Source organism: Chiloscyllium plagiosum, unplaced genomic scaffold (genome assembly GCF_037043375.1).
Source record: "Chiloscyllium plagiosum isolate Xiang-an unplaced genomic scaffold, Cpla_swu_hap1 HiC_scaffold_24, whole genome shotgun sequence".
NCBI classification, from domain to species: domain Eukaryota; kingdom Metazoa; phylum Chordata; class Chondrichthyes; order Orectolobiformes; family Hemiscylliidae; genus Chiloscyllium; species Chiloscyllium plagiosum.
Window position 1 is genome coordinate 53,373,259 of NW_028270162.1, and position 26,456 is coordinate 53,399,714.

The following is a 26,456-nucleotide window of genomic DNA, read 5'->3' on the forward strand; positions in this document are numbered from 1 at the left end:
GTGGAGAAAGTCAGATGTCACCAGCTTTCAGAATGCTGCTCCTTCGTCAGGTGAAGTGGCTTCACGAAAGTGCAGCACTCCAAAAGGTTGTGATTTTAGATAAACTTGTTGGACTAAATCTGGTGTTGTGTAACTCCTCAACTGTGGACCCTATGGCTGCTGACCTCTGCTGCCCCCTGCAGCCAGGCAGGAGGGCGTCCTGCTGTCATCAACGGCCAACTCCAACTGTTCTTTAGGCAGTCTGGATGACAGCCTGGGAGATATTTTTAGACCTTGAGACTTCTTATCTATACTGAGCAGCAAGTGATTGGAATTCACAGATGAAATTAGGAGCAGTTCTAGCATTTCAGGGAAGCAGTGATGTCTGAAGGTAGGAGAGGAGGTGGTAGCAGTGTCCGTGGGAAAAACACCACCTCGTGAACAGCCAGAGTGATCCTGCTGCGTGGCAGGTAATAGGTGCCTGCCTGTCTGGGTACCATTTAAATAAACATGGCTCCTAGTCCTTCACTCAAAGGAGGTCATCACAGATCTAGCAATTTCCTGCCACATGATGAGTCGGGTCTCCCCTGAGCCTTAACATAATCTAAAGTGATGGCTACTACTGCCATCCTGCTCCCCAAAGGGAATTGCCACAAACTTCCAAATCAGGACTGTAGTCACAAGAAAAAATTTCCATCCATTGTGTCAGACGATGCAAAATGCCAAGTGGAGTAACACAGAATTATTTTTAAAAATTGCTTTGTTAAATTGGTTGAGAGCTATTTAAATAGCGTGTGTAGTGGTGGATAGAGGATGCTCTATTGTTTTGTGGAATGAATTCTGTATTGCAAATTGACAAGATAAGTGACAAATGAAATTGAATGTTTGCAAATTAAGTTTTGCATATTAGAAGGAAGTTCAACAATAAGGATATTTAATAGAATTTGGACAAGAATGCTTGACACTTTCAATATCGAGAAAATATGCAAGACCTAATTGACAATTGGAATATGCAACTGAAAATCGGTGGACAAGCATGTCGCTATCATACAGAAACTTTATAATCTGTTACTCAGACATTAGAGTATTGCATGCATTCAGGCAGCTACTTACTTGTAATGGAAAATTTCCAGGCAATACCAACAAGAATTATTCAAACTACCAAGAGCATTCAATGTGAGCAAATACAAGGAAAAACCTGACCTTTACTGTTGGGGAAAAAGTGTTAAGGAATATACTCATTGAGGGTTATATGGTGTTATATGATAAATCCAGGATATTACACTTGGGTCTGTTGAGCCAGCAGAGTCAGATAGTATAAATTTAAATTGGTGAAATGTAAATTTAAAACTTAGTAAGCATATAGAGTAGAGCAAATTACCTTTTAGAATAGGGTGGCACAGTGGCTCAGTGGTTAGCACTGCTGCCTCACAGCACCAGGGAACCAGGTTCAATTCCAGTCTTGGTCGACTGTCTGTGTGGAGTTTGCACATTCTCCCTGTGTCTGCGTGGGTTTCCTCCGGGTACTCCAGTTTCCTCCTACTATCCAAAGATGTGCAGCTCAGGTTAATTGGCCATGCTAAATTGTCCATAGTGCTCAGTACATCAGTCAGAGGGAAATGGGTCTGTGTGGATTACTCTTCGGGGGGTTGGTGTGGACTAGTTGGGCCAAAGGGCCTGTTTCCACACTGTAGGGAATCTAATCTAATAATTTACCAGGTCAGATGGTATATTCAAACCTATTGGGAGAGCTCATAGTGCAGTTAAATACTAAGTCCTGTGAATTGAAGCTTTGGCTGAGCTTCTTTGACATCTACTTGTGCTCTCCAAATTTATGGATAATTGAACCATTTAGATTATTTCTTTTGTCCCTTTGTCTCACCAAAAGGAGAGGACAATATATAGCCAAGTGGACACAATGAAATCGCTTAGATTTGGAATATTATCTAGTATATTGCACAATGACAAGCTGGATGACATAGTGGTGTTATCACTAAACTATTAGTACAGAAACACAAAATGTTCTGGAAAACTGGGTTTGATTCCCACCGTGGTGCTGAATTTGAATCGAGAGTTCAATACAAATATCTGGTATTAAGAATCTATTGATGACCTTGAAACCATTGTCAATTGTCAGAAAAATCCATCTGGTTCACTCATGGCTTTCAAGGAAGGAAGTCTGCCATGTTCACCTGACCTGGCCTACTTGTGACGCCAGACCCACAGCAATATGATTGGCTCTTAACTGCCCTCTGAAATGACCGAGCAAGCCACTCAGTTGTATCAATCCTACAAAGCCTCAACAAAGAGAAATAAAGGAATCAACCTTGGCAGCAGAAAAAGCCCTCCTTGCAAAGACTTTCTTGCCAACAAATTGCGAGAGCTCTCTCAGCAATAGCCTGACATAGTCATGTGCACAAACTCATACCTAACAGAGAATGCCCCAGATGGCATCATTGCCATCTGTGGATATGTTCTATAGCACCAGCAGTGCAAACACAGTAGAGGTGGTGACACAGTGGTGTACAGTTGGGAGGGTTTTGCTCTGAGAGTTCTCCAACATTGACTACAGGCCTCATAAAGTCTCATAGAATCAAGTTGGGCAAGGAACCCTCCTGCTGATTATCACATACTATTCCCCCCCCCAGCTGATGATTCAGTACTCCTCCATGTTGAACAACACTTGGAGGAAGCACTGAGACTGACAAAGCTGCAAGGTGTACTCTGGATGGGGAATTTCAATGTTAGCTGCCACGAGTGGCTCAGCAGCAACAATACTGATTGAGCTGGTCAGGTCCTAAAGACTAAAGTTGCTGGACTGAGTATGCAGCAGGTGCTGAGGGACCCACCAAGAGGGAAAAACAAACTTGACCTCATGCTTAGCAATCTGCCAAATTTGTCCATTGAATCTGTCCATGACCATTTCTGTAAGGGTGACCACTGCACAGTCCTTGTGGAGATGATGCTTAATGGGTCAGACTTCAAATAGATCCAACAACTCCATGGGGCACTGAGTCATCAACAGCAGTAGAATTGTACGCCAGCAAAATCTGTAACCTAGTCGCCTGGCATGTCTCCCATTCAAACATTACCTCAAGCCAGGAGATCAATCTGGTTCAATGGAGAATGCAGGAGGGCATCTAGGAGGAGCACCAGACAAACCTAAGGATGAGGTGTCAACCTGGTGAGGCTACCAAACAGGACTACTTGCATGCCAAAGAGCATAACCAACAAGCGATAGACACAGCTAAGCAATCCTATAACCAATAGATCAGTTGTAAGCTCTGCAGTCCTGCCACATCTAGTCATGAATGGTGGCAGACAAGTATCTCCATTTTCAATTATTCAGTTCCCGTATCTGAGGAGGAATGTGCTGACCTTGGAGGGGGTTCAGAGAACGTACACAAGAATGGTCCTGAGGATGAAGGCTTTGTCATATGAGAAGCATTTGAGAGCTCTGAGATTAAAAGCACGTGGGGTGGGGATCTCCTTCAAATTGAAAATGTGCAAATTCCACACAGACAGTTTTCTGAGTCTGGATTCGAACCTGGATCCCTGGCACTGAAATGGCGCTGCTAGCCACTGAGCCACATGCCGCCCTTCTTTTGTGACAGACTCAATGATACAAGCTGAAGAACAGGCTTCTTGTGAAAGAGAAAGAGTAGGAGAGCACTGAGACTTTTCCCACTTGGCTCTAGGAAGCCCTGCGAGTCAACACAGGAGAATGGAGAATTAAAATGGCAAATTTAAATGAGAAAGTGAACTACATACTGACAAAGAGCTGCAAGTTTAAAATATGCTGATATTCTGACTCAAAACTCAGAATTTGCCTGACTGGAAAATGGGTTCTTCACTTCTGTCACCCAGTCTCTTATTCCTCTCTTGTATTTTTTTCCCTCTGATCTCACTTTTTGGTCTTTATTTGCTTGTCTTACATTTTGAGTTTTTCTTGCTTCTCATGTTGCAGTTTCTGAATCCTTATCCTGTTTATCCCACTACTCTTCCAATTTTTGGCACTTGTTTCTTCAGGTTGTTGTTGGTTGCAAAGGCTAGTTGTGCACTGCATGTTTGGATGCTGGGGTTTCCCATACAATTTTGCTGAGTTTAGTATAGAATTCACATATCATTTGCACAGTGAAATGTTCAATTATATTAAACTGAGAAATGAAAGAAAACAGCTTCAAGTTGTTGGTTGGTCACCCTGCTGTAAGAACTGAGACAAGTGAGGGGCTCCAAACATTTCTCCTTTCAGTATTGTTCTATCCCAGTTCCTCAAAATTATCTTGCTGCATTGATTTTTTTATTTAAGCAGGATGAGATGATACTGTAAAGTTGCCCTCTTCACTGGGGATAAAATTCTAAAACTATGTTTTCATTAAATGAATAAGTAAAGTTCCTTTTCTATTTCCTCTATGTTATTTGGTCTGATGTGTAACCTTTCACTATTTGTTTTGTCTGCAGGATCCATCCAATGTGGACAAGTTTAATGTTTCAAACTTTTTCCATGTCAAAAATGACCTGAAGGTGCCTGATCCAGGTAAAAAAAAATCTCTGATTGATGGACTTCTGTATCATTATTAGATTTAAAGTAGTATCAGTTGATCATGTAAGTCTTTTGCACAAAACATTTTACTATGGGCACATTCCTTTAAGTGCCCAAAGTGACCTCATAGCTAGCGTACACTCTGTGTAAATACATGAACATGTGGCTTCATGAAACCTATTATGAAGCTAATATTTTTATGTTTTCAGAATGTTTTCCATCATTTATATGCCTTCAAATGTCGTTTAGTCTCACAACTGAATTTTGTGGAACTTAAAATTATCCTAAGTGTCAGGGGTTTCTTCAGTCATTTGTGCATCTGAATTTGCAGAAGGAATAGCTATGTTTAAAATATAAAGAAAGTTGGGAGTGGGCTGTACAGCCATTCACTATACAGTAATGAATTACTGGGGAGTGACTTAAGCTATAGCAGAATCCACTCCTCTGATGTTTGTCACTGGTTGAACTGGTGTAGGAGAAATGAGTCTTCATTTATGATTATTCTCTGTGATTTATTTTAGAAAATATTTATTATAGGAATCCAACATTCTAGTCTAATAATTTAATTTGCAAGTAACACTTAACACAACTGTGACTTGAATTAAACTGAATGTTGATTAGTAGTGAAAATCTGTCAGCTGAAGTGATCCTAAAGGCAAAAGAAAGAACGATATTGCTGTTATTTTTCTGTTAATGCTGGTGGTGAAAACAAGCAAAGGAGTTTGTATTCTGCTGTATAACATCAGGCAAATCAAATAGATTCATTCTGTTCTTAAATAAAGTAAGTAGTGTTACTGGAGGTGATAAGGTACAACAGCATAGGATGTAGATGAAACAAGCTGCTTAGTTAGGGTTGAGGATGAGGCAGACATGGGAGTATAACCAAGGCTATTAGTGTAATGGGCTAAGTGTGGAGAAGATGGAAAGTTCTGAGGAATAGCCCTAGTGATAGTTTGTAGAGAAGAAAGAGAATATCTGAAGTGAGGATTCTTTTCCAAATCTTCAGTTGAAGTTATTTGTTTAAGTGTGTAAAAATGACAAGACAGAAACGATTCAGTCCAGCTAATCCATTTTGGTTTCTTATGCATGTGAGAAGTCATCCAGATTCTGCACGCCCCCATAATCCTTCATTATTTTTGTTTTCAAACAATCTATCTCTAACTGTGAAGTAGCTTCTTGAAGCAACAAAACAGTTCAAGTATTCAGTTATAAATGTAGGAATAAAACACTTGCTGAGCCAACATCACTTTATTTCCTGTGAATTGGGCTATCCATCATATCCCCTCAAGGAGAGTTGCAACTAGGGCGAACAACAATATAAGTACAACCTGAATGTAAACCGTACTTAAATATGTGTTAAAGTGAACTATCCCCATCTGTTTGAGCCCAGACTGCTGATCTGTGACTGGAAACTTAAGAGCTACAACAGAATGGTTGAAGATCTTCTCACTTTTCTGTAGAAATGTGATGGGTAAACACAGAAAAAAAGATTAGAAATCGTGGAGAATTTTTGTCTGGTCATTTTCAGAGTCAAGCGCACACTTGATTTCATGGTATTTATTGTAAAGAATTGATGTATGGGGAAGATAGCTACAGTATGAACACTTAACAGAAAGATTTAAGGCATATACAAAATATTTGCTGAGAATGAAGATTCACACACAATAATTGTACTGAATAATTATAAATTTGTCTGCACCTATTGCCACTGCAACCACAGAGAGTGCACTCAACACCTATGTAGTTGCAATGCTTCTGTCATCACAGCTAGCGATGCCACAGGTAACTGCTTGCATCACAAAGTAGGTTAATTCAAAGGATTAATTTTCAAATGTTTTGGTCATTGCAATATCCGCACAGCCCACTCCTAATACTTGTCTGTCCCATTCCAGATCCCTCACCACCTCCCTGCTTTATCACTATTTACCATTATCCATGAGTGCGAGGATAGGAACAGAGTGATCAGGGAAATAGCCAGCACAGTGAAAAGCAGAGCAACTACTGTAACATTTATTTGGCAGTAAGGAGAGCAATGATTGGAATGTCAAGTGTGGTGAGACTGGAACGAGAGTAATATGAGCATTATTCAGGTGTACATCTGTCAGTGGCAATACATGCGCCTGTCGGTAGAGTGGATGTAGACTTCCTTGTTACAAGAGTGCATTTATAATTTGCACTTGATTTTGTCAATACTTGGCCATAAGTTCTACAGTAACTGTATTGTCATCTTAATATTGTTCATCTTGTTGCAGCGGACTTTATTTCCATGATTTCTGTCCCAGTGCAATGGAAGGAGATGTGTATGGATTTAATGGAGCTAATTTGTTGTTAAGTTATTTAAGATTGATTTCTTTGAAAGACCAATTTAAAAATAGATATTATTCTTAATGGCTGTAATAAAATGGAATTGGATGTGAAAGATTTCAAAAAATGTTGAAAGTATATTAAATAATTGGATGGAATAAAAACTGTAGCATGTCTGTACAATGTACTGTCAGTAAACCAAGGAGGTATGAATTTTTTTAAAGCTGTGATTGTGAGACACAAACCTTGAGATAAACTAAATTCTATAGAAGTGTGTGTCCAGTAACTTGTCAAATCAAAATGAAATGGCCTTATACCTGAAGGATCCTGGCAGCTGTATAAAACAGATCACGTTGACATTTGCCAGTTTTCTCTGAAGAGGTGCAGTGTTACAGACCAGCAAATACTGTATTTATTAAAGCAATCAGTGCCAAATTCATTGAGTTCTTTTATGATAAAATTTCCTTCATGATAAAGGGTGCAACTTAAGTAACCAAAGATGTCTATTTTTATAGACCTATTTAGCCCAAGGGAAATGTTCTATTATTTTTGACAAATGGCCCCATCAGTTTTATTACCTAGATCAAAAAAAAACAGTTCTACTGAAGTACTTTGACTGTAAAATTCCAGAATAAATGCAGTTTATTATATGGTGAAAGCATGCAACCACAAAACAAGGGAAAAAAACTAATTTGTCAACCTGTACAGCCAGCAAGAGAGATTTGCCAGTCCCCGATCCTGATGGTCCAAATTTGAAAGACTTTTGAGTGAGCTTGAAATAGCCTTTACCAATAAATATTTTGATTTGTCATACACAAACCTGCTTAGCACATGTCCTGAGGTCATTGCTGCATTATGTTGATTATGTCTCAATGCTGAGGTTTTTTCAGGCAACTGCCTTGTACCTTCTTGCACTTCTGGTACTTTGTTCTTGTCTGTGTTAATCAAGTAATGGAGGAACTGACAAATAACCCGAAATGCATTGTGGTTCTACTTTGCACTTGATTCTATCTTGTTTCTACAGCTTGTAGGATCTGCAGTAACTGTATTGTCATTTTAATATTGTTCATTTTTATTTCCCTGATTTCTGTGTATATGTGCACTTCTCCATTCTAAACAGGAAGATATATGGTTTCATCCCAGGTCCATTGTGAATTAATTAATCTCAGCTGCACAGCCAAAGGCTGGTGGGAATATGTTATGCATGCTATCTCTTGAGTTAGGTGTATTGCAAATTGGGCAGTGATCTTTGTTCCCAATGCATGAAGAGTTGGCTTTGATGTTCATTAAAATCCAATAAGCCATAGGTATTTTCAGCTGTGACTCTGATGAGAAGTATTGCCAATTCAGCAATATAATGGAGGACAATCGCCATCCATGGAAGGATACAATAATTAGATTTAACTAATGGCAAACCAGAAATCTCTTCTAGAGCTCTTCTAGAGTGGAAGGCAGCAGATGGAGGGACCCACCTAGGTGTAGTTTGACAATTCATGTCACAAAGCAGTTGCAGATGAGCTACAGTGCCTATCTGAGGATGTTGGAAGTCAGATGAGCTTGGTGAACAATGATGGTGTACAGTGGCAGCAGATTTCCCGGCAGGCACAGGTACAAGAAGCAGCTGAGGAAAACAAGGCATTCTCAGGATTCCAAGACTATAGTTTAAACATTTCGTCCAAGGTTGTTTTAACTATTACAAAAGATCAGCTGAATGACTAATTCCGATAAATGGTTATGAGGAGAAATTGAGAAGTTTGGACCTATACTGATTGAAGTTTAGAAGAATGAGAGGAGACTGTATTGAAACATACAGTATTTGTCAAGGACTTGACTGGGAAAGTATGGAGAGGTTGTTTCTCTGAGTGGGGCAATCTAAGACCAGAGAGCATCATCTTAGGATAAGAGTTTGCATGTTTATGACAAATAAGGAGGAATTTGTTCTCTGACGATAATGAAACCTGTGAGCCTGTGTCATTAAGTAGATTCAAGGCTAAGATAAGCAGTTTTTTTAAAATCAGTAAGTGAATCAAGGGGTATGGGGGAAAAGACAGGAATGTGGAGTTGAGAGTCATCAGATCAACCATCATTCTCACTGAATGGCAGAGCAGACTCAGCTGGGCTAAATGGGCTGTTTCTGTTCCTCCATCGTCTAAACATATGAAAGTGTCTGGTTTGAGTGACACTCAAGTGTTCCCTCACTACTTTCCCAGGTTTCACATTATCCTGTGCAGTTATTTATTCAGAATAAATCAGCTGTTATTTATAACAATATATTTTCAATAAATTGTGTACTTTAATAGTCTAGACTTAATTCAGAAATTCTGGTGTCCTGAATTCCCACACTGATTTACTGTACACTTCACATGGATGCTGCGAGTGTCCTTTCGGATTTCTCACTTATACACTGCCTGTTTTCTAGAGGAGGAGAAAGCAAGATCAGACCCATCATACTATCTCAAAGCCACCAGTCTGGAACTGAAGGAGACTTTGAGTGAGCTGTACAGAGATTATAAGGGAGATGAAATCTTGGCATCTATCATGAAAGAACCAGAACAGAAGAAAGTGGATAAAATAAATGCGGTGAGTTCAAATATCAATAATACATAAAGACTTTACATCTTTTTTCAATGAAGATGCCATGTTAAATGAGAGAATCAATAGTTCACTGCTCTTTTGAAAATATGGAGTGAATGTCAATGGATCACTTTTGAGGGGGTTTTCAATTCAATAATAGAACCCTAATGCTTTAATGTTGTCGTCCAATTAAATTAAAAAAAACCCTCTCATTTACTGGAAGATTTCAGCTAATTTCCATTTTAAGTAGGTATAATTAATGGATAGGAAAAAGTGAGGACTGCAGATGCTGGAGATCAGAGTTAAGAGTGTGGTGCTGGAAAAACACAGCAGGTCAGGCACCATCCGAGGAACAGGAGAATCAACGTTTCGGGCATAAGCCCTTCATCAGGAATGGATGAAATTAATGGATAATCAACTGACCAGATGTAAACTTGAGGGGTTCACATTAAGTAAACTAAAAACAAAGCTAAAGTGTTTTCTGAGATTTGGATATGTTTTCATATCACTAAATCTTTAGCTTTATATGTACTGGAAACCAAAGCTGGTATTTTGAGGCTGATTGGTAAGATTTTCTTTAAAATAATCAGAATTCATTTTGGATTAGGAGTCAGTGATCTTGATAATCTCAGAAGTCTTTTATTTGAGTTGGTGCACATTTGGTGACCCTCTGCCACTACCAACATGTGTCATGGTTCACTGAATTACACAGTTAAACTTGTTGATATTCTGAAATAATATCAGATAATCCTGGAAATTTACAGCATCTGGAATAAAAAAAAGTCTGACCAAGTTGTCAAAAAGATTAAAACTTTTACTGCTCTTTTCCAATGCTGACAGACTTGCAATGTATTAATGGTGTTCTCTTTTACTGTAGTTCATTAAACTATCAAATTCTGTCATCGTAAGAGATTCCAATCATTCTGTGGTTGTCTACTCATAAGTGCCAACTGCATCTTCAGGTACTAAATAGCAAATGTTGGATGTGAAGCGATTCAGTGTAGAAATTGTGATTTCCTTACCACTTGTGTGGCATTGAATTCACTGAGAATGAAGTGAATCCCATATTTACAGAGTCAATCACATAATTCTTTTTCTTACAGATCCTGTAAAACAATCCCTTTACAAGCCTCATCAGTACTATCATGTTATGTGCCTGATGCAAGATGTTAGAAGTCAGGCAGATAATTAAAAATAAAGCTTCATGCAACATGAGTAGTTTTACCAAGCAGCATCTTTAAATGTGAGAAAGAAAGCTGATTACTTCTTGCCATTTATGAGTTACAAGGTTATGTTTTTCCATCATGTAGATATATGATTCATTTACAATTCGTTTTAAACTTGTCCCTTTCAGCTGTACTTCATTGATCATGCTTATTGGCAAAGTGATTAAGAACCAATAGAAATAGATAGTTGGGTTTAATCTTGGACACATTGGCATGGCTGGGGGACCCAGTGTTAGTTCTTGCTTCTGTGTTACTGCATTGTATAAGATAATCAGAGGGTTAGATAGGTTAGACGGTGAAAGCCTTTTTTCTCGGATGGTGATGGCTAGCACAAGAGGACATAGCTTTAAATTGAGGGGTGATAGATTTAGGACAGATGTCAGAGGCAGTTTCTTTACTCCGAGAGTAGTAGGGACGTGGAACGCACTGCCTGCAACAGTAGTAGACTCGCCAGCTTTAAGGGCATTTAAATGGTCATTGGATAGGCATATGGATAAGAATGGAATAGTGTAGGTTAGATGGGCTTCAGATTGGTTCCACTGGTCAGCGCAATATCAAGGGCCGAAGGACCTGTACTGCGCTGTAATGTTCTATGTTGTTTAGTGGTGTGATCACTACTGCTGAGGCAGACTGATGTAGTTCTCTTTTTTTTTGACACTGCCCCAATATACAGCCATTTGAGTTTATCCAAGTTAATTACTATGTGTCATCCCTTCACCTGATAACATAAGTTGTCCAGATCATCATATATCTTGAGTACTCATGTCATCTGGTAATGCTGGGTTGATATCATCAGGACATTTGGTATACTAGAAGTGCCCTCCCCATTTTGTTTTAATATAAGTGGGACAGAAATGGCCCTTTGGTACTCTGCTGCTTATTATCTAAAAACATTATTCCAGTGATCACTGGTATCTGCCAAGTCCGCAAACCAAGTTTGCTATTATACTATTTGTCCTTATCACCTCTAAAGCCTCGTGCTTTCACTAAAATTTTCTACTTATGAAGATCCAAATTGATGTTAGCTACTGTATGCCTCTGATCATCAAATGCATTTCCATCTTAAAAGAATCTTAGCCGATTAGTACCCAGAGACTTATTGTTTCCAAAACCACATCACAAGTATTTTTGGATTCTGTGTTATTTAATAAACATTGATTGCAACCAGGAAAATGTATTCAAGCATTTACCACACTGGTAATGTGGATCAACTAGTCTATAATTCTTTTATTTTAATCAAACAGTTGTTTTGAATAATTGGATTACATTAGTTAGTTCTCAAGTATAGCCCTAATATTTAAGAAGTTTCAGAAGAACATTTAATTAGTCCCTTGCCTTTGATTTGTCTGTATACTAATGATCAAATAAATACCACCCTGACAGCTATTTGGCTGACACAGTCTCTCTTTGCTGCTTGGCCTGGTCATTATTTAAATGTATAAAGGTGCATCAGAAACTGTTTCTTGTTCCTAGCAGCTGCAGATTATTCCAGTCTTCATGTTGAAGGTTTAATAGATACACAAATAAAGATGATTATAGTATTCCAATCATTTCAGTGCACTGGTGCATGGGCGACTGTTATTGCCAAATGCATTCGCTGATTAACTACCTTGATTTTGTATCATTGAATCTGACATTTTTTTACTAATGTAGCTTGACGAATTCGAGCAATTTTCTGATGACCCCTATTTCTGATGTGATGCTATGCTGATCTGCAGTATCTCGTTTTCGTGTGTCAACACTTGGCCAGTGCTGAAAGTTCTATTCCAAAAGGCTAATTTAGAAGAATGCGAAGTGATATAATTGAAATGTTCTGAATGTGTTTGACGGGGTAGATGTCAAGGGATCATTTCCACTGGTTGGGGGATCAAACATTAGGCACACTCTCAGGATAAAGGATGAACCATTTAGAACCATGATGGAAAGAAATTTCTTCACTCGAAGCATTCTAATTCTATAGAATTTTCTACCCTGCGTGATTGTTCATGTATTTGAAGATTGAGTTGAAATTTTGGGCCTTGGAGAATTGAGGGATATGTGGAGCATGTGGGAAAGTGAAGTTGATGTCCAAGCTCTGCCTTAAGCATTTTAAATGATGGAACTGCCTCGATGGTCTGAATATTCTTTTAAGTGCGCTAGAAAGTACATGTGCATTGTTATTCCAACTAGTATGTTGTTGGATTACTTGTTCATTAATGGAAGAGGGGTGTTAGGAATAAGATTAGGAATCTAAAGATGCAAATTGCCGCATAAGGTGATGATGTAGCGGCTGTAATGGAAGCCAGGCTTAATGATGAGTAGGAATGAAAACTAAACGCTCCTAGCTACAATGGCCTGAATTTTTCTGTCAATGGCAGTGGTCCTAATTGCACATTTGTACCAGATTCTTTTTTAAATTTATTATTTATTGGAATGTGGATGCGGCTGGCTAGGTCAGCATTCATTGCCCATCTCCCATTGCCCTTAAAGTTGTGTTGACCTATCTTCTGGAATCACTGTAGCCTATATGGTGTAGATATATTTTAGCAAAGGGAATCCCAGGTTTTTGAACCAGTGACAGTGAGGGATGGCAATACAGTTATAAGTCAAGTTGGAAAGTGACTAGGAATGGAACTTGTAGGTGGTGGTGTTCTATGCACCCACTGCTCTTGTCTTGTTTTGAAAGTGCAGATGAGTCTTGGTAAGTTGCTGCACTGCATATAGTAGTTAGTATACATTGCTGCCAATGTGCATTGCTGGCAGACGGGACACCAAAGAGTCAGTCAAGTGAATCCAGATAGGTCAATCGAGTGAATGGTTTGTCCTAGATTATGTCCAGCATCTTGACGATTGTTGGAGCTGCACTCATCCTCAGATTCTGCAGCAGTCCATGTGCAAATGCACAAACACCTGGACAATATCCAGGTTTGTGCTGACAAGTTGCAAGTAACATTCACATAAGTGTCAGGCAATGACCATCTTCAACAAGAAAGAATCTAGCCATCACCCCTTGAAATTGAGTGCCAACACCATCACTGAATCTACCAACATCCTGGATGTTACCATTGACAAGAAACTGATCTGGACTCACCACATAAATATTGTGTTTACAAGAGCCAGTCAGAGGCTAGGAATATTGCAGAGAGTAACTTGCCTTATACCACCCAAAGCCCATCCACCATCTATCTATAAGATGCAAGTCAGGGTGTGATGGACAGCTGCCTGGATGGGTGCAGCTCCAACAGCTGCAAGAGGCTTGACACCATCCACGGCAAAGCAGCCCAATTGATGAGCACAACATCTACAAAATTACAGAGAGTTAGGCAGAAATTTAAAAAGCGGGTCCTCAAGGGTAGTTATATCTGGATTACTCCCAGTGCTACGAGCTAGTGAGAGCAGGAATAGGAGGATAGAGCAGATGAATGCATGGCTGAGGAGCTGGTGAATGGGAGAAGGATTCACATTTTTGGATCATTGGAGCCTCTTTTGGGGTAGAAGTATGGAGGTTAGCAAACGTGGTGCCACTATTTAAGAAGGGCGGTAAAGAGAAGCCAGGGAACTGTAGACCAGTGAGCCTGACCTCAGTGGTGGGCAAGTTGTTGGAGGGAATCCTGAGGGACAGGATGTACATGTATTTGGAAAGGCAAGGACTGATTAAGGATAGTCAACATGGCTTTGTGCGTGGGAAATCATGTCTCACAAACTTGATTGGTGAGATTGATGTGGAGAGATTGGAGAAGAGAGACATTAAGGGACATCTAAGATAAGCATTCACAGTTATAAAGGCTTTTGATATATAGAAGAGAGTGGGAAAGTGTTTTTTTCTGACAATGTTATGAGCTGAAATACACAGCCTGAGAGGGGTTAGAGTCAGGTTTCATTGGAATTTTGACGAAGTGATTGGGCTTCTACTCGAAGCTAACTATCTGGCAGGGTTTTGTGAATAAATGTGGAGTGTGGAGCTAAATTAGCCAGCTCTGGTAGAAAGTTGATAAGACTGTGCTTGCATTTATATGGTCAAGCTATATGAACACAGATGCTCATTCCCTGCAGCAGTTATCACACACAAGATGTGCCTTGATTTATTTCCTACTTTTGGCTTTTAACTTTACAGACTGGTTTAATTGTCCCAAACAGTAGAGACAGGGAATTCCAATCATTAACAACCCTAAGAGAAGAAATCTTTGCTCATCTCCACTTTGAATTGGAAACTCGTCATTTTGGAATGATGTTACCTAGTTCTGAAAGGAAACATCCTTTCATCATTCATTCAGTCAAGCCATTTAAGAATATTCTAACAAGATCATCTTTCATTCTTGAAAATTCCAGTAATGTCGGTCCAGTTGCCAGACCTTTCCTCATAAGTGTGTCCATCCAGAAGTAAGGAGACCAAAATTGTCTGCAGGGTATTAAGTGTGGTCTCTCAAATGCTCTGTACAATTTAGCGAGACTTCCATATTTTGATATTCCAATCACATTTCAATAAAGACCAATATTCTATTTGTATTCCTAATTATTTGCTATACTTACATGCTAAATTTGTGATTCATATGTGGACACTCAGATCCGCTGCACCACAGTATTCTGTAGACTCTTTCAATTAAAATAATATTCTGCTTCTTTCTTCCTCCCACCAAAGTGGACATGTCATTTTTCCATGTTATTCTCGATGTCTTAATTTTTGCTTGCTTTTGAAAATTCTTGAAATACTAGCTGCTGATCCAAACACTGCAATGAATGACTTAAATTTAAAAGAACAAAAGTTTAAATATTAGGAATTTGAGAGAGGAGGATGTAAATTTACATGATAGACTTGTATATTACCCTTCTGAGAAGTGAAAATGGATCATATAAGTAATAAGAGCTATTTTTAAGACTATTCAGTTACATTAACAGTAGTAATATATTGGAATTAATTATACAAGGATTTTGATAATATAATAGCAACATCAATACATTCTCCAGTTGTTCTGGTATTTTCATTTCACTTCTGTAAATACACCTCTGGCCTTGTCATTACAAAGCCCTTTAACATAGTAACATGACACGCTTTTTTTTCCTCCTGTTTGGTGTATCTACTGCCTAGTTAGCATATTGAGTTTCTTTTTGACTTGAAAAGGTCCAGTGCTTTTAATAGTTCCACTGAGCCAATTAATAATACTAATGCCTTCCAACAAGGAAAGTTTGAACTTTGGCATTTTTTCCTGGTTGAAGTTTCACTGTTTGTTGAGTACTGTCCTAATGCTCTTTGACCAACTCTTTGGAATGTGAAACATAGGCAGGAAGCGTAATCTCTAGTTTTGCTCTATTGCATTTTTAAATCAGTTTGGACGGTCTTCTCACCTCATGTAGATTGTGAAGGAACAAAGATGGCCTTTAGTAGAGTGACATGCTCTTCCTGTCGGATGTGGGGGTTTAGGGAGAGTTTCCGTGTTACTGTTGATTATGTCTGCAGGAAGTGTCTTTGGTTGTGAAGCCTATCATATCACATGGATCAGCTGGAGCGGCAGTTAGAGGCAATAAGGAATTTACAGGAGCTGGGGATGTGATGGATGGCAGTTAGAGGAAGGGAGAAAAGCTGCAGATACAGGCAGGTAGATGGGTTAACTCCAGAAAAGGTAGGAGGGGTAAGCAGGTAGCGCAGGAGTCTCCTGTTGCTATCCCCATCTCAAACAAGTGTGCTGTTTTGGAATATGTAGGGGTGATGGACTCTCTGGGAAATGTAGTACGATCAGCCAAGTTTCTGGAACAGAGAATGGCTGTAATGTAATGTAATGTAATGAGGGGTACGTAGGGTTCCAAGCGATCGATCGTGATAGGGGACTGTCTAGTCTGAGGCACAGACGCATGTTTTTGTGGTCAGCATTGAAAAATCAAATGGCATGTTGCCTCCAGGGTGTCAGGATCAAGGATATCTTGGGAGAGGGTGCAGAATGTTCTCAAAGGGGAGAGAGATCAGCAGGACGTTGTTCGAACTAACAACATTGGAAGGGAAAAGGATGAGATTCTGAAGGGAGAACGTAGAAAGTTAGACAGGAATTTAAAAAGGAAGATCTTGAGGGTAGTAGTATCTGGATTACTCCCGGTGCTATGAGCTAGTGAGGCTAGGAATAGGAGCATAGAACAGATGAATGCGTTGCTGAGGAGCTGGTGCTGGGGAGAAGGGTTCATATTTTTGAATCATTGGAATCCTTTCTGGGGTAGAAGTTATTTGTACAAGAAGGATGGATTGGAAGGGGACTAATATACTGGTGGGGAATTTTGCTAGAGCTGCTCGGGGGGATTTCAACTAGTAAGGTGGGAGATAGTGAAGAAAGAGATCAATCTGAGACTGGTACAGTTGATAAAAGAAGCGAGTCAAACAGTCAGGGCAGGGAGGGACAAAGCAGAGAACAAGGTAGGACTGATAAGTTAAACGGTTTTTGTTTCAATGCAAGGGGCCTAACAGGGAAGGCAGATGAACTCAGGGCATTGTTAGGGACATGGGACTGGCATATCAAAGCAATTAGAAACATGGCTCAGGGATGGACAGGACTGGCAGCTTAATGTTCCAGGATACAAATGCTGTAGGAAGAATAGAAACAGAGGGCAAGAGAGGAAGGGGAGTAGTGTTTTTGATAAGGGATAACATTACTTCAGTACTAAGGGAGAATATTCCTGGGAATACATCCAGGGAAGTTATTTGGGTGGAACTGAGAAATAGGAAAAAGACTGATAACCTTATTGGGATTGTATTATAGAACCCCCCCCCCCCCCCCCCCCCCCCCCCCCCCCCCGAATAGTCAGTGGGAAATTGAGAAACAAATTTGTAAGGAGATCTCAGTTATATGTATAAATAATTTTGATTTAGTAGGGGATTTTAACATTCCAAACATAGACTGCCACTGCCATAGTGTTAAGGGTTTAGATGGAGAGGAATTTGTTAATCATGTACAAGAAGATTGTCTGATTTAGTCTGTGGATGTACCTCCTCGATAAGGTGCAAAACTTGACCTCCTCTTGGGAAATAAGGTAGGGCAGGTGACGGAGGTGTCAGTGGGGGTGCACTTAGAAGCCAGTGACCATAATTCTGTTAGTTTTAAATAGTGATGGAAAGGATAGACAGGATCTAAAAGTTGAAGTTCTAAATTGGAGGAAGGCTAATTTTGACGGTATTAGGCAAGAACTTTCAAAAGTTGATTGAGGGCAGATGATCACAGGTGAAGGGATGGGTGGAAAATAGGAAGCCTTCAAAAATGAGACAGCGAAAATTGAGAGACAGTACATTCTTGTTAGGGTGTAAGGCAAGGCTGGTAGATATAGGGAATGCTGGATGACTAAAGCATTGAGGTTTTGGTTCAGAAAAAGAAGAAAGTATATGTCAGATGTAGACAGGACAGATCGAGTGAATCCTTAAACGAATATAACTGCAGTAGGTGTATTCTTAAGATGGAAATCAGGAAGGCAAAGGGGGACATGAGATAGCTTTGGCAAATAGGATTAAGGAGAATCCAAAGGGATTTGATAAATATATTAAGGACAAAAGGATAACTAGGGAGAGAACAAGGTCTCTCAAAAATCAGTAAAGGCAGCCTATGTGTAAAAGTGCAGGAGATGGAAGAGATACTAAACAATTATTTTGCATCAGTGTTTACTGTGGAGATGGATATGGAAGATATAGAATGTGGGGGAATAGATGGTGACATCTTGAAAAATGTCCATATTACAGAAGAGGAGGTGCAAGATGTCTTGAAACGCATAAAAGTGGATAAATCCCCAGGACCTGATCAGGTGTACCGTCAAACTCTGTGGGAAGCGAGAGAAGTGATTGCTGGGCCTCTTGCTGAGGTATTTGTATCATTGATAGTCACAGGTGAGGTGCTGGAAGACTGGCGGTTGGCTAAAGTAGAGCCACTATTTAAGAAGGGCAGTAAGGAAAAGTCAGGGAGTGTGACATCAGTGGTAGGCAAGGAGGGAATCCTGAGGGATAGTATTTACTTGCATTTGGAAAGACAAGGACTGATTAAAGATAGTCAACATGGCTTTGTGCATGGGAAGTCATGTCTCACAAACTTGACTGAGTTTTTTGAAGAAGTAGTGAAGAAGATTGATGAGGGCAGAGCGGTGGACGTGATCTATATGGACTTCAGTAAGGTGTTCGACAAGGTTCCCTATGGGAAACTAATTAGCAAGGTTAGATCTCATGGAATACGGGGAAACCTAGCCATCTGGATACAGAACTGGCTGAAAGGTAGCAGACAGAGGGTGGTGGTGGGAGACTGGAGGCCTGTGACCAGTGTTGTGTTCATTGCTTTTCGTCATTTATATAAATGTATGAATATGAGCATAGGATGTATAGTTAGTAAGTTTGCGGATTACACCAAAATTGGAGGTGTAATGGACAGTGAAGGTTATCTCAGATTACAATGAGATCTTGATCAGATGGGCTAATGGGCTGAGAAGTGGCAGATGGAGTTTAATTTAGATAAATGTAAGGTGCTGCATTTTGGGAAAGCAAATCTTAGCAAATTATACACTGAATGGTAAGGTCCTGGGGAGTGTTGCTGAACAAAGAAACTTGGAGTGCAGGTTCATAGCTCCTTGCAGGTAGATAAGATAGTGAAGAAGGCATTTGGTATGCTTTCTTTTATTGGTCAAAGCATTGAGTACAGGAGTTGCAGCTGTGCAGAACATTAGTTAGGCCACTGTTGGAATATTGCACGCAATTCTGGTCTTCCTATCGGAAAGATGTTGTGAAACTTGAAAGGGTTCAGAAAAGATTTACAAGGATGTTGTCAGGGTTGAAGGATTTGAGCTATAGGGAGAGGTTGACTAGGCTGGGGCTGTTTTCCCTGGAGCATTGGAGGCTGAGGGGTTATCTTATAGAGGTTTATAAAATCATGAGGGGCATGGATAGGATAAATAGACAAAGTTTTTTCCCTGGGGTCGGGGAGTCCAGCACTAGAGGGCGTAGGTTTAAAGTGAGAGGGGAAAGATATAAAAGAGACCTAAGGGGCAACCTTTTCATGCAGATGGTGGTACGTGTATGGAATGAGCTGCCAAAGGAAGTGGTGGAGGCTAACACAATTGCATCATTTAAAAGGCGTCTGGATGGGTCTATGAATAGGCAGGGTTTGGAGGTATATAGGCCAGGTGCTGGCAGGTGGGACTATATTGGGTTGGGATATCTGGTCGGCATAGACGAGTTGGACCAAAGGGTATGTTTCTGTGCTGTACATCTCTATGACTGGATCTGAAACTGCAGTAAGCGGGTTATGATAGCGTATTCTTCCCCTCCTTTAGCTCTAAGAGGAGTGGCTATACTGGTAAGAAGGAACCTCCCTTTCCAGGTAACTGTGCAAATTAAGGATGAACATGGCCAGTTCATCATTCTTAAAAGCTCTAATACTCTAAGAAGAGTATGGCGTCTTGAAAGTGTATTGTCCCCCCGGTGCACACTCTTAAATTTCTAATTGATGCAGTCGCTAAATTAATGAGCCTTGGGGTGTGCCGCATGATCATAGGAGGGGATTTTAATTACCTAATAAATCCCAGGGTTGACAGGGTGCCAAGGGGCCCAGCAGGTACGCCTGGGCAATCTAAGCCATTGGTGGACTTGTTTGAGGATTTGGGATTAATGGATGTGTGGAGGTATTTTCACCCTAATGGAAGAGACTTTACTTTCTATTCCAACCCACACAAATGCCATATGCGAATTGATATGTTTTTTATGCCATAGGACTGTTTAGACAGAACGTTGGTGTGCAAAATTGGGATTATAGCTGTCTCAGACCATGTGCCAGTATACTTAGATGTTAAATTCAAGGGTGGACATTGCCCTGGCACTGGCACGTGGGCCCATTCCTGTTAGATTAGATTACTTACAGTGTGGAAGCAGGCCCTTCGGCCCAACAAGTCCACACCGACCCTCCGAAGAGCAAACAGACCCGTTCCCCTATATTTACCCCTTCACCTCACACTACGGGCAATTTAGCCAGGCCAATTCATCTAACCTGCACATCTTTGCACTGTGAGAGGAAACCCACGCAGACACAGGGAGAATGTGCAAACTCCACACAGACAGTTGCCTGAGGCGGGAATTAAACCCGGGTCTGTGGCGCTGTGAGGCAGCAGTGCTAACCACTGTGCCACCGTGCCGCCCAAAGGGATAGCAGATTTGTTGGTACATTACTAGAGTTCAGGGCCTTGAGGGATATTAATTCTGGTTCGGCCAATAATCCGGCAATACTTTGGGAGGCCACTAAGGCATATTTGCAAGGCCTGATTATTTTGTATCAAGCAACTAGAAGGCGGCAGAGGGAGGAGCAACATTGAATACTGGAGGCCCGACTGCAGATAGCTGAGTAAGCATATTAAAATAGGCCCTCTTTGGTAAAGCTGCAGGGGGTCACGGCTCTCCAGGCTGCTCTCAACTGATTGCGCATACAGGTGGCAATAAAAGAGGTCTCCTTTGCTAAACAAAAAACTGTTTGTTTGAATTTGGAGATAAGCCAGGTAGATATCTGATATACGTGGCTAGGAGGAAAAAAACTTTCCAATCTATTATGTCTGTTAGAGAGAAGGCTGGCACGGTTACCTGTGAGTTGAAGAAGGTCAATGTTAGATTTCGGGAATACTTGGCAGAGTTATATCGGGCGGAGACGGTGCAGTGCGAATGCAGTCCTTTTTTTGAGAACCTGGACCTCCCCAGTATAAAGATGGAATACACTTCCCTGTTGAATGCACCTATCACAGAACAGGAAGTGCAGGAAGCAATAAAGCATCTCCAAGGTGGCAAAGCACTGGGACCGGATGGATTCCCAAGTGAATTTTACAAGGAATTCATAAATGTGTTGGTGGAGCCACTTCTGGGGATGTATAGCTATTCATATGCGCAGGATTGTCTGCCACCCTCTCTTAGGGAGGCTAATATCGCTCTCATTTTATAGAAGGGGAAAGACCTCGAAGAATGTGCTTCATATAAACCAATTTCGCTGTTGAATGTAGATTTTAAAATTCTATCCAAGATGCTGGCCCTGAGGTTGGAAAAGGTGTTGCCCCATATTATAAACGAAGCTCAGACAGGTTTTGTGAAGGGCCGTAGCTCTTCACAAAAGAGTATTCAACATAGTGTAGTTATGCCAGCAAAGATTGATCCCAAGTTTGGTGGTCTCCCTAGATGCAGAAAAGGTATTTGACCAGATAGAATGGCTGTACTTGTTTGAGGTCCTAGAGTTCTTTAGTTTGTCAGATAGGTGGTGGTATTGTACAATGGTCCTAAGGTGGCAGTCATCACAAACGGGACTAAGTCAGATAACTTTAATATTGGGGGAGGTAGTCGACAGGGTGTCCTCTTTCACCGCTGTTATTTACCTTGGCAATTGAGCTGTTAGCTGAGGGTATCAGGAGGAAGCCAGAAATAGTGGCGCCAAGGGTGGGAATGGGACTGCATAAGATCACCCTATATGCTGATGACGGCCTTTTGTTCTTGGCCAATCCAGAGGAGTCTGTTCCTCGATTGATTCAACAATTAATTTATTTGGCGGTTTTTCGGGCTGCCGGAAGCCATGCCGGTGGGGAGATTAGTGGAGGTGCCTGATCTGAAGGATGGAATGCAGTTCCCATTTAGATGGTCGTCAAAAGATTTTTTGCATTTGGGAATTTTTATTACCCCTGCCTTCCACCAACTGTATAAAGCTAACTGGAGAGGGTAAAACAGGATTTGCAGCGGTGGGAGGGGTTACCATTATCATGGTTAGGCCGAATAACCCTGATTAACATGAATGTTCTTCCTCGCTCCCGTTGTTGCTACCCAGATGAGTGTTTTGGAGGCTCATTGATTGGCTAGAGTTCTTTATTTGGTGTCACAGGCGCCCCCTAATTCAATTTACCAAATTACAACTTTCGCAGGGTGAGGGAGGGGCGGATCTTCCGGACTTGAAGAGATATCAAATAGTGCCCTGTTAGCATATGTGGGTGACTGGGTATGAGGGAATTCAGAGTCGATTTGGCTTGACGTTGAAGCCTTGCAGTTGAAATGTTCCTTAGTTGATCTATTATTATGGATAAAATAAAATCTGTAACTGAGCAGTGTAAGAGTCCAATCATTTTAAATAATGTGAAAGCCCAGAGGATAATGAGGCAAGACGAGGGCAATTGGCCTAATACCTCGCCATTTACCACGTTGGTGGGAGCCCAAGGATTTAAACCTGGGTCAATGGAATCCGGCCTTAAGGTATGGGAGAATAAGGGAATTTCATGTTTGGGAGATTTATTCGAGGGGGAGGTCTTGATGTCATTTAGCCAACTTAGTCAGAAATATGGATTGTCTAATAGGGATCTTTTCTGGTATTTTCAGATAAGGGATTATTTACAGAGGAAGACCACGTTCCTGGCTCAGTTTTACAAGTCAGACGTGGAGAAAAGAGTGCTCCAGTGTACGGGCACTCTTTCAGTTAAGACTTTGTATCATTTACAGAAAGGATGTGCTTTAGGGGACGTGGAGGGACTCTGTAGGACATGGAATCCAGAAGTAGGAGAGGATATCTCATTGAAGGTATGGGAAGCTATATGGGAAAATGTAAGGAAAATTTCAGTATGTAACAGCGCAATTGAAGATCTTACACAGGGCTCATTTGGCGTCAGAAAGGCTAGCTAAGTTTGAGAGGCGTGTCACCAGGGTGCCCCAAATGTAAAATATGTATAGGCACTCTTACACACTGCTACTGGTCGTGTTGTAAGATCATACTGGAGTGCTAAAGTAAGAGAGCTAAAGGACATCCGAGGGATTGAAGTTAACGTGAATCTGGTATTTCTTCTTCTGGGGTTGCCAAATTTTGCCCTCTCTGGGGGAACACTGGAAGAGATTCTGCAACTTTCTTATCCACTATGCAAGGAAAAACATTTTAATGAATTGGACGTTGGAAAAACCACCAGGTCTTATGGGGTGCTGTAGGCTGGTGATGGAGCATTTCCCCAAGACTACCTCACAAATATGGTGCACCACAAATCGGAGCAGTTTTACAAGACTTTGCGGCTGTTTATAAATTATATTGACGCAGAATTATCAGCAATAATAATTAGGACCGTGGTATAGCAGTGGGAATCAGTCTGGATGCCCATGTGGCCCTGGGAGGGGGAGGCTGGGGGAAAAGAATATGGGTTCAATGACTGGTGCTCCCAGAGGTGGGAGCCTCAGTGGAGGTGTGATGAGTGAAATAGAATAAAGTAGTGAGATATAATTTAATTTAAGTTAATTTGAATTCAGTTTATTTAATTTTTGTTTAATTTGTTTGTAGATACGTTTGTTCTGGTAGAATAATAGGTAGTTCATTACTAATAGTATCGCGATATGACATTGTTGTACTGCCTCTAATTTTTCTGTTTTTTGGTATATTATTCCTTTTCTGTATATATATGTTTTGTAAAAGATTTAAAAAGGTTTCTAATAAAATATTAATTCAAAAAATTGTCTCCTACTCTTCCAGAAATGTTTGTTCAAAGTCATTTTTAAAACCCAAACCGTGCAATAGACTTCGCCACAACATTCCTGTGTTATGTTCAGCACCTCGATGCACTATTTGTTTCAAAGAGATACAGATTCTCTTAAATTTGATTAACTTAAATCCCAGTAAAGGCCCCCACTTGTTATGGTCCCAGCTGATGTTACTACAGGGCTGAAATCTAGCTTGATTATTTAATGTGGTGGTCATTCGTTGAAGCATAAGCACACAAAGTAGCAGATTTTTTTTAACAGTACAACAAGTTTATTACATTTGTTTTATTGTATTAAAGGAAAAATGATAAGATAAAACAAACCAAGCTATCTAAGTAAGGAACACAATGTAGACAACCATTATAATACACAGCTGGAGAGGTTTTCAACTTATTTCCTAATATATCACTTTACAGAAATTCAAATCCAAAGAGATTACTCCTGTATCAAAGTTTTAAACTCATTACAACTGATTCTTTCCAGTTCATTCCTGTGAACTGTGAAGTCTTCTTTAATAAATATTCACAGTTCTGAAAGTTTAGATTTTCTCAGTCTTTTAATAACTTGTAGATTTCTATCCAAACACTCCTAGCCTGCAAGTTGCACAAACTAACTTCTCCTTTGATAATTTATTCCTTAAATTGTCCTTTTCTCCTTTCTAGGAGGTAAACTACATTGTGTTTCTGACCTCAGCATCTGAGCGTGCTCAAAAACTTTGGATTTCCAAAGCGATAGTCAATTCTTCATTATTCTGAACCAAAACAAGCTAATTTGCCTCAATGTTTACATATCCTGTGTAAATTCAGCACGAACAAACAAACAATCTAACATGAACACCTGTACAAGTCCTTGTTGACTGACGGACAATACATTGAGTCACTATTCTAGAAAGGGCTTTCCCTGACCTTTTTTTTAATTCAAACCCTTCTTAAAAATAATCCACACCATATGCCACTGCTTTGCAATCCAAATGCTAAAAAATTATATTCATCTATATTTTTATACTCCCACCGTAACTTTCATCATAGCTGCTTTCTATGTATGGGGCACTTCTGTCTTAGCACCTCCTCCAATTAATCGAACATTCATTTATATCTCTGCATGAGCTCAACCATCATCCTTGTCATATTGTTTACAAGATATTTAGCATATTTAGAATGAATTCCACATTTTCGATTGGTTTTTGCTTATTTTCTATCTGTGTCATTTTATATTGTTAACCAACCAGTCCAACCAGCCTTCAGCCCAACAAGTCCACACCAACCCTCTGAAGAGCGACCCACCCAGACCCATTCCCCTACATTTAGCCCTTCACCTAACACTACGGGCAATTTAGCACAGCCAATTCACCTAACCTGCACATCTTTGGACTGTGGGAGGAAATCGGAACACCTGGAGGACATCCGTGCAAACTCCGCACAGACAGTTGCCCGAGGCGGGAATTGAACCCCGGTCTCTGGGGCTGTGAGGCAGCAGTGCTAACCACTGTGCCACCGTGCTGCCAAATGTATCCCTTTTGTTTGCTCTGTGTTTCTGGATCACCATTGCTTCTGTATTCTCACTGTAAATGCTATTATTTTGAGTGTTGCCAATCAATCTCCTCTCATCAGTATAAAATGTTAATCCCTCTTTACATTATTTGGAGATGCTGGTGTTGGACTGTGGTGTACAAAGTTAAAAAGTTTAAAAAAAACACCAGGTTATAGTCCAACAGGTTTATTTGGAAGCACTAGCTTTTGGAGCACTACTCCACAACCACCTAATGATTGTGTGATTTTTAACCTCTTTACATTGGTATTCTGATGAGTGCAAGGCAGAAAGCTTTGACAATGAGTTTTTGTCAATAATGCTCAGTTCTATACTACCAAACAACTACTTGCCAAGCGTGTAAACAGTATCATGAAATTATGTTGCGTTTAACACATTTCTCCATTAACTGTAGATATCTTTGCAGAAAGATTTGTATTCATTGAAAATAATAAACATTCTATTGGAATCAATTGTTAATAAATACAGGAAGGATAGAAAGGGAGGCAAAAGAGGAGGGGGAGTGGCATTTTTGATAAGGGATAGCATTACAGCTGTGCTAAGGGAGGATATACCTGGAAATACATCGAGGGAAGTTATTTGGGTGGAACTGAGAAATGAGAAAGGGATGATCACCTTATTGGGATTGTATTATAGACCCCCCAATAGTCAGAGGGAAATTGAGAAACAAACTTGTACGGAGATCTCAGCTATCTGTAAGAATAATATGGTGGTTATGGTAGGGGATTTTAACTTTCCAAACATCGACTGGGACTGCCATAGTGTTAAAGGTTTAGATGGAGAGGAATGTTTAAGTGCATACAAGTCAATTTTCTGATTCAGTATGTGG

At 40.3% G+C, this 26,456-nt stretch overlaps 1 protein-coding gene across 2 annotated transcripts in view; it reads left to right on the plus strand.

Moving 5' to 3' along the window:
- ppil2 (peptidylprolyl isomerase (cyclophilin)-like 2) overlaps positions 1-26,456 on the plus strand; it is a 392,675-nt gene that overhangs the window by 129,800 nt on the left and 236,419 nt on the right. For both annotated transcript variants that reach the window (XM_088000184.1, XM_043716075.2), the window contains exons 9-10: positions 4,441-4,516; positions 9,246-9,406. In XM_088000184.1, the coding sequence (XP_087856310.1) occupies positions 4,441-4,516; positions 9,246-9,406 (237 nt within the window). The remainder of the gene's footprint in view (positions 1-4,440; positions 4,517-9,245; positions 9,407-26,456) is intronic.